At 43.7% G+C, this 13,251-nt stretch overlaps 1 protein-coding gene across 4 annotated transcripts in view; it reads right to left on the bottom strand.

Annotated features, from left to right (window-relative positions):
* Positions 1-13,251, bottom strand: part of DTNB (dystrobrevin beta) — a 245,529-nt gene that overhangs the window by 27,915 nt on the left and 204,363 nt on the right. For 2 of the 4 annotated variants that reach the window (XM_047853827.1, XM_047853826.1), the window contains exons 15-16: positions 11,418-11,514; positions 5,233-5,253 (exon numbers count right to left, since the gene is read on the bottom strand). In XM_047853827.1, the coding sequence (XP_047709783.1) occupies positions 5,233-5,253; positions 11,418-11,514 (118 nt within the window). The remainder of the gene's footprint in view (positions 1-5,232; positions 5,254-11,417; positions 11,515-13,251) is intronic. The other 2 variants (XM_047853828.1, XM_047853825.1) reach the window with 1 other exon arrangement.

Genomic DNA, 13,251 nt, shown 5'->3' with positions numbered 1-13,251 from the left:
AAGCAAGAGGAGAAGTGGTCCATGAGCACATCAAGGGGTTCACCAATAATCTCTTTAATGGACAAAGGAGGCTTTTATTTGTTGTTGTATAGGGTTTTTAAAAATTACTTTTCCTTAAATTTACAAAGTTAATATTCATGAAGTTTGTTAGAACCCTCATGGGTCAACCGTGGCTAACTAAATATTGAGCACCCTTCCTCTGAGGTATATTTGGGGGAGCCAGATCAGAGACGCAGGCTTTTTTAAAAATTTTTTTTTTCAACGTTTATTTATTTTTGGGACAGAGAGAGACAGAGCATGAACGGGGGAGGGGCAGAGAGAGAGGGAGACACAGAATCGGAAACAGGCTCCAGGCTCTGAGCCATCAGCCCAGAGCCTGACGCGGGGCTCGAACTCCCGGACCGCGAGATCGTGACCTGGCTGAAGTCGGACACTTAACCGACTGCGCCACCCAGGCGCCCCAAGAGACGCAGGCTTTTAAGAACCAGCTCACACCATGCTTTCTTTGGTGTAGTTGTAGTGGGTTATTCATCTGATTCTGGAAATCAGAAAGGGCGTGTGGCAAGATCCCACTTGATATTCCAACTTACTGAAGTAAAAGGAAAGGTTCCAAGCGTGTCAATGCTCTCTTAGTGGAATCCCCAAGATTCCTCTAATTACACAATTTTCAGAGTCCCATCTATCTAACCCTCTGGACCATTACCATACTACTAATTTGGATCAAGGCAACCCCATGGGAGCCCTCTATTCTTATATCTTACTATCTAAAGTTAGAGTCTTTAAGCCTGATGTTGATCTGTATATAAAAAGTAGTGATGTCTAATAGGAGAATTCAGAGAAATGTTCCAGGCAACATCTTTCATGAATAAACCGTACCTCTTGCCTTGGATAGCTCATTTTATTTGGTGTTAGCAATCCAGCAGTACAATTTTATGGTGTGTTGAGTCACTGGGAAAAATGGAACACTGAGATGTAACTAGCATGCATTTAGACATCTGAAATCCCTCCAGACTAGGACCGGAGTAGCCCACAGCTCAAGTGCACCAATGGCAGTAAATACCATCACCAGCATTACTCGTCAGGCTGTTGTTACCTTAGTGAGTTCCTCTGTAACATGCTGGTGAATCCCCTAACCAGGCTGCAGGCACCAGGTTTTTACTAAGCAATTATCAAAATACTTTCCAGTGATACAAATAACTACATATGGGGCGCCTGGGTGGCTCAGTCGGTTGGGCGTCCGACTTCAACTCAGGTCACGATCTCGCGGTGCGTGAGTTCGAGCCCCACGTCGGGCTCTGGGCTGATGGCTCAGAGCCTGGAGCCTGCTTCCGATTCTGTTTCTCCCTCTCTCTTTGCCCCTCCCCCGTTCATGCTCTGTCTCTCTCTGTCTCAAAAATAAATAAACGTTAAAAAAAAAAATAACTACATATACCCCACATTTTATAGATTATATGTATTTAAAAAAAAGAGAGGATTGGGGCACCTGGGTGGCGCAGTTGGTTAAGCGTCCGACTTCAGCCAGGTCACGATCTCGCAGTCCGGGAGTTCGAGCCCCGCGTCAGGCTCTGGGCTGATGGCTCAGAGCCTGGAGCCTGTTTCCGATTCTGTGTCTCCCTCTCTCTCTGCCCCTCCCCCGTTCATGCTCTGTCTCTCTCTGTCCCAAAAATAAATAAACGTTGAAAAAAAAAAAAAAAGAGAGAGGATTATTTTATTCTACATACTCAATATCTGTTCTTTAGACAGAAATGGTAATAGCATTAATCATAATTAATGGCGACCCTGAAATTCCTTTTTCTGATTCCTTTTTATAAAGGGCGTTTCTGAACCATGATTTAGTCTTCTGAATGGGTAGGGAACAGGAGTACCTTGAGCAAAGTCACTGCTCTAAGTATTTGAAGCAGTTATGTGCCTTATAATCAATAAACTTACAAATTCACACCACTTTTAGTTCGAAATCTTGTGAATTTCGTTAATACTAGTTTTCATTCAGCAACTATTTATTGACTATCTGTTCTGTGGCAGGCACTAGCTAGCGACTGGGGATGGCAGTAGTGAAAAAGGCAGACAAAGTCCTTTAATTACAGTCTGATGATTATCACGGGCCTGATTAACCCTGACTCAGTTGATACAATCTAATTCCTGAGCCTGTTAAACTGTAGGGTATATTGTGGGTTGAAGAGTCACTCAGTGAAGTCTTATCTGAAATAGCCAGGCAGTTCTTCCCTTAATTATAACTCTTGGATCTGAGAAAAGAGAAGGGAAGGAGGGAGGGAGGGAGAGAGGAAAGACAGAAGAATTATCAGCTGAGGTGCTGATGCCACTCAAAGCCCTGGAGAAGTGGCTGAAGGCTGAAGGTGGACCCACAGCACCAAAGCTGTTAAGTCACAGTCATTACCTATTCCTCTCAAATCCCCCCAAAGCTAAAATAATCCCTAAAGAGGAAAGAAGCAAGAAGACGACTACATGAAAAGTTCTCTATAATGGATTTATAGAGCCAATTTTGGGAAGTGTGTCTAGTAAATTCTTCATTGTAGGAGTGTCTCACAACTATTTTATCACCCATATAGGTAACACATTATGATGGGGGAAGAAATTAAACTATACCAGCCAGAACCCAGGAAGGAAGAAAAAGTTACAACTTAGCTCTGTGCTGAATACCTTTTTGTATCTCACTCAGTAAGGAGACAGACTAAAACAGAAGCACTAGTTCTAAAGCTTTATGTGTCTACTTGTTTAAAATGTTGAATTATATAAAGCTATTGAGCTTTCAAATTTGAGCCTCAGCACTGAGCCTTGGGTGGGTCCAGTTTAACCTGTGATGTAAACAGAGGATATTTAAACCTATATCCACAGAGCAGTATGTCTTACCTATATCATGGGGAAAAAACAATTTGTACCAATTTGTGCCATGGACGGTCCTAAGAGAGTACGAAGACAAGGTCATGAACTCAGGACCACGGCCATGGAGAACTTCTAAGACATACACACAAGTGGTTCATTAGGGGCAAGCTTCAGCAGTCTGGGTCTAGCCTCTTACTTTGCTGACTTCAAGGGCATGATGATCTCACACAGACTCAAAGGTCACTGAAGAGAACAGGTTTTTTAAGTCCCTGTCTGCTCAAGGTCAGCTTTAAAGCAACCTGAGAAATAACATACCAGCAGTGGCAATTTCTCGTTCTTGGATTACATGGCAATCCATAATGTTTTTTAAGAATGAAATGTCTATTGGAAGCTCTACTGCTATCATTAAAATAGATACTCATAAAGCCCGCCCTCTTCAGAAAGAGAGTTCTCAGGTAAGGTGTAGGGTTCTTCACTCTGAGCTGGCACATTCCCAGAGGGAGGAGATGCTAGTCTGGGAAGATTGTTGGAGTAAGTTCCCAGCAAGTGGTTTTAGCTGCAACGTGCATCTTTGGGGTATAGAGGAGAGGAGAGAAGGAGGGGAACAGTGGCTGTCGGCAGCTACAGGTGAGGTGATGCCCTGGAGCACCACGAAGGAGAGGAGACTGTCAGGGAAACAGCGGGAGAACGGAGAAGGAAGGAGAGATGTTCTCTTTCCTTCCCTCAACACAAGCGCACCCATCCTCCTATTTGTGGTCGGCGTTACCAGCATCCGCGTCTCTGTGGCTTCTAAGCAAACTGGAGGATTATACATCTATGCCCCCCTTGAAGTTAAGTGTGGTCATATGACTTGCTTTGGGCAATGAAATGGAGGGAAAGAGAAGTATGAGTGTCACTTCCTGGGAGAAACATTTAATGACTGGGCTTGACTTTCCATGCTGTCTTCTCCTGCTTTGCCCATATGAATGCACCTACTGAGGAAGTGCCCTAAGATCAAAGCAATAAACTACGTGTCAATGAGGAAAAAAATAAACAAACAAACAAAGCAAAAACAACACTAAACAAACTTTTGTTACAGTAAAGCCACTGAGATTTCTGGGTTGATCACCTATCTTAATCCCATAATCTATCCGCTTTCCTTCTGACAGTCTGTCTCTCCCTTGCTCCTTTCTTGCCTCTTCCCCCATTTGATCTTTTCCTTCCTTTCTTTTCCTCTTCACTCTATTATTTCATTGCCCTCCTAACTGAAAATAAGAAATATACTGTTGGGTATTCCTATTCTTTTTTTTCTAAATATTTATTTATTTTTGAGAGAGAGAGAGAGGGAGTAAGGGGAGTAGGGGCGGGGGGGGAGGTGTACACAGAATCCAAAGCAGGCTCTGCAGTGACAGCAGTGAGCCCGATGCAGGGCTCGAACTCACTAACTGTGAGATCATGACCTTAGCCGAAGTCAGACGCTTAACTGACTGAGCCACACAGGCGCCCCTGTATATTCCTATTCTTAATCTAAAACATGGATCACTTTGTTTTTTGAAAAAGAAACAAGTAAATTTTTTGAATTTACACATTCATATTTCTCTCTTTTAAAATTAAAGCCCCGAGGTAAGTTAAAAATCAGCTTTAGCTTGTGTAAAAAAATGTATGCTTTGAAAACCTTACTATGTTATATAAACATATGGTGTTACTATTGTGGATAGGCCCTCAATTGATTTTCTTGTGTGGGTTAAGGGCTGTCCGGAAAAATAAAAACAAACATAAACCTTCCCTAAACACCATGCAACAGCCATGCAGCTCAAAAACCAGAGCTCCCCCTGGAGCAGACTCTGAACAGGAAATCACTTAGGGCATAACCAGTCACTTAGCTTTCACTGGTAACTTTGTTAAGAAGGCTCCTGGGGCTGGAGCATCCAGAAGCCTGTTCGAGACTAAAGGACATTTGAAGTCATCAGAAAAACTATACATTTCCATGCACAATCATTCATGATGTAGTATTTAGACCTGAGGTCACTCCCACAACCCCGAAAGTTGTTTCAAGCAATTAAAGTCACTCTAGACATGAAGCAGCAGCGAATGCAAAAGCAGGGAAATGCAATCGTAGCCTGGCTAATCATGCATAGTTAAATAAACACAACAGATGTGTACTTTAACAAAAATTCAACGAGCTCTGGTTTCAAGTAAGAACATGCTCTGCTAATGAGGTAAACATGACGTGGACTTTCAGGCCGTTTTACATGACTATGGAGCGAACGGCTGAGGGTTTTACACATAACCAATTCTGCAGAGGTGAACTTGTGCAGGGAGGAGACGAGAAAGAATGTAACAGTTCTCTGAGGAAAAGAAGAACATGCAAAAGGAGCAAGAATCAGATGGAGAATTCCCAAGTTCACTTACTGCCTGCTTTTGCTCTTCCTCCTAGAGGTGTTGAAGATGGAAAAAAAGGCAGAGGGAAAAAGGAGAGAGGTTAATGGCCATCACCACAAAACATCTGGAAGAAATGATGGAAGAATCAGGCAAACCAGGCGAGGCACACGGGTTCAGAGACTAAGGCCCAGACGGTCACCAGGCACCATCAGCTGCACAGAGCGAATGGCAGGCCTCCGTCCCACCCAGTTCATTCAGGGCTAGCCTCTAGAACTGGGAAACCATCTAATCCAACTTCCTCATTTATGGACAGAAAAGGCCTAGAGAGCCTGACTCGCCCGAGCTCATATAGCTGTTTAGGGTAGACTGAAAGAAATAGCTCAACTAGGACCCAGAAGCCCGATAATCAATCTCCCCATTCCTAATATTCCTATGTGTTAGCTACCTTCCTCTAGGCCAATGGTTCGCAAAGCAGCAGCACCTGGAAACTCGTCAGAGATGCAAAGTTTGGGCGCCTGCCAAGACTACCTGAATCCAAACTCTTGGGGTGGGTGGGGCACAGCAACATGTTTCAGAGCTTTTCAGCTGATTCTGATGCCTGCTGGTTTGAGAGCCACTGCCCTAAAAACTTCCCCCAAACTAGCAATTTCACCTGACCAGACTCTCTTCCTTAGTCCCCTCCTCTCCACTTGCTTTGGGGCTGCTTTTTTGTGGTTTTGTCCCAAGGATGCGCTTACATCCCATCCCCATTCCTCCAACAAACTGGAAGCTGCTTCAGGGCCCTGAGAGGCTTTTCAAAAACAACTCTCGACCTCGGTTTTCCACTAATTCAACACAGGTTCATTTAGTACTTCTTATGCATAAGGCCCTGGAAACCTGAAGACAAGATGTGGTCTCTGTCTTTTAGAGCCTCACAGTGACGGCGGGCAGAGTGGGTACTTGCCAACTCTCAGCTATCACAACGCACCCCTGGGCGCCGCGGGAAGAAGCACAGCAAAGACAAGAGAAACACTTCTGAGTCTGTCTCTCCGTGGTCCTTTGCTCTTCAGCTACTCTGTCTTTTAATGGGCCTTTTTGCTTCTTCTTTCTCTGCCTCATCATGAGTAACTGTGGTCAGGGAACCTCTGCTCTTTGCCCAGGGTGTGCAAATCTAAAAGCTGCTGCGATGGTTCTATTTAAATCGGATCCAGCCGTGCAGGCAGTCTTTACTGAACATGTGTGTAGGAAGTCTTAGGGACGGACGGGTGCTTCTGCTTTTACAGGGTCTGCAGATCTGGGGCCAATGGTAAGAATGGTTTCAGAAAATCCAACCAGTTACAAAAAGGAGAGAGGAAGTAAAAAAAAATTGGAAAAAAATAATTTTATTTCTGCAAGGAAGAGACATGGACTAGAAATTAAACAGGCACCAAGAACTCTCTTCCGGAGACTCCAACTGAGCACAAGAAGATGTTCTTCATAATCAGAGCCAGCTGCTAGATGCCTGACCAAACCTATACTCACAGGAGCCCAGGCAAAGAGGGCCCTGAGCGTTAGCTCAGTAAGCCTTAAGAAGTTAGCATCTTAGGGTGCCTGGCTCAGCTGGTAAAGCATGCAACTCCTGATCTTGAGGTCGTGAGTTCGAGCCCCACCTTGGGTGCAGGGATTACTTTAAAAAAATTTAAAAAAAAGAAAAAGAAGTTAGCATCTTTCAGTTTTTACATCTGGCACGTGGCTCTGGTCAGAAGGGCTTAGAATTCCACAGCTGGGAAGAGCCTTCCCTTCCTAGCCAGGCTTCCCTGTAAGGCAGAATACTTTTCTCCATTCACTCGGCAGGGCAAAGAGCCATAGGAAGAGTTATTAAACCATTTAAAATGTGTGTTTATTGCTGGCACTAAGTGTTGAAATGGACACTGAGATGGTGGGGGAGGGATGAGGCAATCCTGACAGGCTGAAATTGCAGCTGAGGTCAGAAGACAAGGACAAAAGTTCTCAGGACTGTTTCCAAGACACCTCCCTATTTTTACTGTTTTCTCCAGGCAAGGTAACAGTGCTTTGGCTCAACAGAACAGGGAAATTTCAGGAAGCAATGTTTCCCGTTTGCATGTTTGGGAATTCTGCTATGGATAGTTTGTCCCAGGACATGACATCATGATAATCTGCAGGAGACACATGTCAGGTTAGGACGGGAATGGTGGACAGGGCAGCCTTTTCAGGAGGTAGGGGCCTCTGCTGTGCACTGGGGTTGGCAGAGGGTGGGCTTTGACAACGTGTTACTGAGGATGGTGTTTTACAATTTAAACTCACGGAAGTTACTCAGATAAAGCCTTGAAGGCTCTGCCAACACACTTAACAGGTCAGATACGAGGTCTTAGATATAAGGTTTTTGTTTTCAGTCAGTCAGTCGTGTCAGTAAACACTGACTGATGGCAACTGGCACAGGAGCCAAGGTTGATTTAAAGGGAATAATAATACTTTAACCACAAATCCAAAAGTGCTTATGTCACCTAAAAACATGTGAGACTTTTCCACATGGGGGATGTCTGGCTAGGTGGCCAAAGTAACACCGTAGCTACTGCAGTTATCTACATGATAATTTATATTTTAAACCTCATTTGCAAATGAGGTTGAAATCCAAAACTGCAGAATTCACCTGGTGACTCTGTTTCTTTTTTTTTTTTTTTTTTAATTTTTTTTTTCAACGTTTATTTATTTTGGGGACAGAGAGAGACAGAGCATGAACGGGGGAGGGGCAGAGAGAGAGGGAGACACAGAATCGGAAACAGGCTCCAGGCTCCGAGCCATCAGCCCAGAGCCTGACTCGGGGCTCGAACTCCCGGACCGCGAGATCGTGACCTGGCTGAAGTCGGACGCTTAACCGACTACGCCACCCAGGCGCCCCTGGTGACTCTGTTTCAAAAGCAATATTAGGAAAATGAAAAATGAGGCAGAAAAATACTGGGGACATGATTTAGAAAGTAAAATACCAACATACAACCACTTCCAGCTTAAATAAGTTTGGGACAGAGGTTATCCATACACATTAATCAGGGGGGGAAATGTAAGGAAAAGATACCTTCTGACCATGGGTACCTGGGTGTCAGTCTGCATCATGCCACCAAAAAACCAAAAATACAATTAAGAAGGTCCCTGAGGGGTGTCTGGGTGGTTCAGTCAGTTAAGTGTCCGACTTTGGCTCAGGTCATGATCTCACAGTTCGTGAGTTCGAGCCCTGCGTTGGGCTCTGTGCTGACAGCTCAGAGCCTGGAGCTTGCTTCAGATTCTGTCTCTCTCTCTCTCTCTCTCTCTCTCTCTCTCTCTCTGTGCCTTTCCCCTGCTCGTACTCTGTCTCTCTCTCTCAAAAATAAATAAACTTAAAAAAAAAAAAAAAAAGAAAGAAAGAAGGTCCCTGGAACTCCTTGGTCTTACTGCCAAATACCTAAATGTGACAGTTAGGAACCAATATTTTCTTGTTAAATAAATGCCTGATTAATTTTTACCCTGCCTTCTTACAAAAAAGGACTTAAGATTATTATTGAATAAATTAATAAACAATGGGAACACTTCATATACATCCTTCTTTAAATTATCATTTTTCAGATAAATAGATAATGTACATAATATTTCACTGAAGCAGTAGAAAGAACTCCCTGTGAAATGGAAATTTACTGTGCAGTGTATTTTAATTTATGAGTATCCCAGACCATGTGGTTTCATTGTCCATTTGACTAAGTGCTTACAGCTGTTTTATGAGAGAATTAAATGCTAGCAGATTGAACATCAACGAGGGCAGGACAGTCCTTTGAAATTAAAATTAGGATTCTAAAGGGTATTTTTATTATGGGTTAGTGAATATATTTTCTTAATAGTAGGAAAACATCTTTGAAATTTTCATAGAAGTCAATGATTCCTACGGGTGACCTTCTAGGAGTGCATATAATACACAAATTAGGGTTGTGCTGTCATCTTTTTAGGAAGCTGGACATTAGAGAGGCATGAAATTTTCAACTGTAAATTCTAATCAATGGGTAAAAAGACAACATTCCTGCTCTGTGTTGCAAATTCTTCCTCCCAGTCTGAATGGCCTCAGCCTATCAGGTAAGTAAATTATAAGGCATTTAAGACGCCGGCAGGGGATTTTACAAAATGGGGCACAAGGATCCTGCTTATTTTACGAAATTGTAACTGTAAGACAGTAGCTAGAAATACAAAGAAGCTCAGCGTTTGGGATCAGAGTTCCAGGCCTCGGCTCATTCTGCCCAGCCCTTGAATACAAGCATCAGAAGTGAACCAGGTCACAATAATATTCACAGGGCTCTGAACCAGGAACTCTAACGGAGACTGAGGGCGGCGCAGCTAACGAGAAAGCACACCGTGGGACTTTGGGGGAAATGCATTCTGACTTCCCTTCAGTTTGCATAAACCTTTTGCCTTTTACAAAAATTACCCTAGGGTATCTTCCCACCTATGTTTGGGCAATGTCTGAAAGCAACTTACTACAAGCAAGTCTGACACAGGCCAGGGATGAGTGGATCCCCTATTATCTCCCGTCTTGCAGGGGACTACCCCACAATGGCAGGACTTTCAAAGCCCCACATGACTCCAGATGCTATACCGGCCAAATGCATTTAAGTCCCTCTCTGCCATCTTGAGTGGGTGATTGGGTTGGATTAGCTGGATACTTGACAACTATTAGAGGGATCTGGGCCAGGTTTTCTTTAAACAAGACCCATTTAGACACGAAATACTTCTCAAGAGAAATTCCGTTAACAGGGTTAACGTAGAAACACGTCCATGCAAAACAACCCAAATACCCAGGACCAAAGCTAGAAAAAGAGATTCAGCTTAAGACTAAAAGAAGCGATTGTCCTGAGCAAGTCAAAAGTCAGTTTTTTTTTTTAATGTTTATTTATTTTTGAGACAGAGCATGAGCAGGGAAGGGGCAGAGAGAGAGGGAGACACAGAATGTGAAGCAGGCTCCAGGCTCTGAGCTGTCAGCACAGAGCCCGATGCAGGGCTCGAACTCACGAACTGTGAGATCATGACCTGAGCCGAAGTCGGACGCTTAACCGACTGAGCCACCCAGGCGCCCCAAAAGTCAGTTTAAAACACAAACGCTACATTTACCCAAGTTGCTAATACCACTTGCTTCACTATGAAGGGACTCGTTTAGCATAGAGAAGTTGAAGAAAAGTCTCCAAGCTGATGTTTCCTTGAGCCGCACTGCTAGTCTGGACCCCTGTCACTCACACACTCACACTCACAGATTGTGATGCAGCACAATCACTGGGCTAGACAGTTATATTTATCTCCATTTCTCCTTTAGTTTCTTCCCTCTCTGATCCGCTCTACATATTTTCCCAAACTATTATTTCCCAAACCGTCAGTGACTCTCTTACCACAGGATTCAATCTACTCCCCTCAGCCTGGCTTTTGAGGTAATCCACACTTTGTGATTTCCACTCTGGCTGCGAACTCGGTGTGGCACCACAAAATACAGTGGTTTCTCAGCACAGACACAGAGACCGAAGGAACTAACAGCAGGAACAAATGTATTCTGGTCTTGCTGCTACGTATCTGGGTAGATATTTCTGTGGAGTGCCAGTCAAACTGTCCAGGTGAGGACACTTAAATGCCAAATGTGCCTTTCTCTCCTCTGAGGTATAGGGGCTGCGATATATTTGTTGCATGTTGTAATATGTCAACAAAGATAGTGACATCTGAATCATTCCAAATTTATTCAAGCCCCAAGATAACAAACATAGAGCTGGGATGCTCTTTTGTTCCTCCTAATAAAGTTATTCATTAGAATTAGTCTGATTAGCTTGGTCTGCCACGATAATACTTACTAAAATAGGACTCTTAATCCTTCTTGAGTATTTAGGCGAAATATTTGAAAATTTGTTTTAAAAGAAACTTCAAACAGTTGAGAAACATTTGTTTACATATAGTTAATATCCTATTTATAAACCCGCCTACCACTATTTAAGGACATGACGCTAACTCCAGTTACTCATTTTTTATAATCAGGCTTTACACTAATTAGATGACTTTATGGAGTCGTGTCTAACTTTACGGGCAGAGCCATTTAAGCCTTTAGCGGCACCCTGCTCAGGCAGCACGGCAGGGGTGGGGGGGGGGCGGCAGCAGCTGAACTGGAGGTGAAGGGGAACAAGCGGTGGGAGGGAGGCGGGGGGGAGGGGGCGGGGCGTGGGGGAGCGGCCAGGGCTCTCTCTTACCTTCAGCAGCTTCATCAGCCCCTCCAGCTGAACCATCAGCTCGCGCCTGCTCTCCTGCAGCGCCGACATTCTCTGCTCCAGTTCATCTTTCCTTTGCCTGTCCGAGAGGAGAAGCCCATCCGGAATGAGGCTCTGAAGACCAAGGGACCCTCAAGGAAGGGTCTAAGCCTAGGCGAAATGGGCTTCAGACCCGATTCCGCTATTTACTGGGGTCTGCGATGCTGAGCGAGTCACTGAACTTCTGATACCTTATGTAGAAAGTGGTGATAATATCTGTTTTGCTCACTTTCCTGTTGTGAGAATAGTATGTAAAAATGCTTTGGAAAATGCACATGGCCATATACAGAACAAAGCATGATTAATATCATTGTTAAAGTGATTTTAAAAATTCCTCAGGAAGTCAATTTTAGAAAGATACATGAAACGAGTCCGAACTTAAATTGATAGTGGAGAAAACGTATGAAAATTGCTCAGGGGAAACAGGGTTCAGTAGCTGATGCTTCCAGCACCAGATGCCAGCCTCAAGAGTGAGACTGACACCAGGGTGGCTCTGTGTCTGAGAGAATTCACTTTTCTCCGAGGCCAGGTTTCGCGTCAGTTCTAGCTCAATAAGTCCAAAACCGAACTTAAGACTTTAGTCCGCAAATGGTTCTCTTTCCTCATTTCTTCTAGCTGTCATGGCTGAAAACCTCCGTCCTCTTCGATACTTTCCTGCTTATACCCTATATTCAGTCATCCGACTTAGATGACTCTTTCCTAGAAATGTATGTGTCTTTCTCTCCCGTCTCTCACTTTATCCAAGCATGCCTTACCTCACACGTGCAATGGTCTCTTAGCCTGATTAATCCTGATTTCATCTGTTATGGTGAAGTGGAATAGAAATCAAGAGGCTTGAGGCCCACCATTTACTAAATATTGCAACCTTGGACAAGTCACTTAACCTGTAAGAGCCTCAATTTTCTCTTCACTAAAATAGGACTAATTACAAACAACTATGGCAATATCTGGAGGATCAAATAAGACCATGGGTATGAAAGATAAAATCAATGGCACCTATTTCCTTTTAGTTTTTCACTGTGGTTGTTAGAAAAGTTTTTAATTACATGTGTGGCCCACATTCTATTTCTATCAGAGTGCTGCTCCAGACCCCACCTGCATGCCTATCCTTAGTGCCTCACCTTCTATTCCCTTCCACGTCCAGATGTCCAGCTGATGGTTCACTTTTCCTTAAGCAGATCCTGTCATTTTACGAATCCCGGCAATTCCCCAACTTCTTCCAAATATTATTCACTCCTTAGTGTCCCACCCAAATGTCACTCTTCCCAGGAAGCTACTCCTAATTACTTCAGCAGGTATAAGATCCTGCTTAATTAATCACTACAACAACTGGTGCTCCTGTGGCACCTCATTTATTTTACCTTGCATCGCTGTCATACATACCTACCATGAGGCAAAATCCTTGAGGTCAGGGGATGAGTCTCACTCATCTTTGCATGTATTGAATGATTAAGAGACTATCACATCCAGTACGTACTCAATTAACATCTAGTGAAGTTAACATCGTCATTGTTTGGAATCCTCCAAGGATTTCCACTCACCTATCACTTAAGGCTCTCCAGAATCTGGTCTCAATTCGTCAACTAATTTTATCTCCCATCACTGGCACTCTAAAGATTAATTCAATGGACGCCTGAAACAAATTCTTAGTTCTAAGACTCTTTCCCTTCTCTGAAATGTATCATACTTCTTTGGGGGATCATGCTGAACCCCAACTCCACTTCTAATCTGAAATGTTTTGTCCCAGACTCCATCCAAATCAACCCTACCTTCCATG

The sequence above is a fragment of the Prionailurus viverrinus genome, chromosome A3 (assembly GCF_022837055.1).
Source record: "Prionailurus viverrinus isolate Anna chromosome A3, UM_Priviv_1.0, whole genome shotgun sequence".
NCBI classification, from domain to species: Eukaryota; Metazoa; Chordata; class Mammalia; order Carnivora; family Felidae; genus Prionailurus; species Prionailurus viverrinus.
This window is presented reverse-complemented; position numbering and strand designations above follow the sequence as displayed.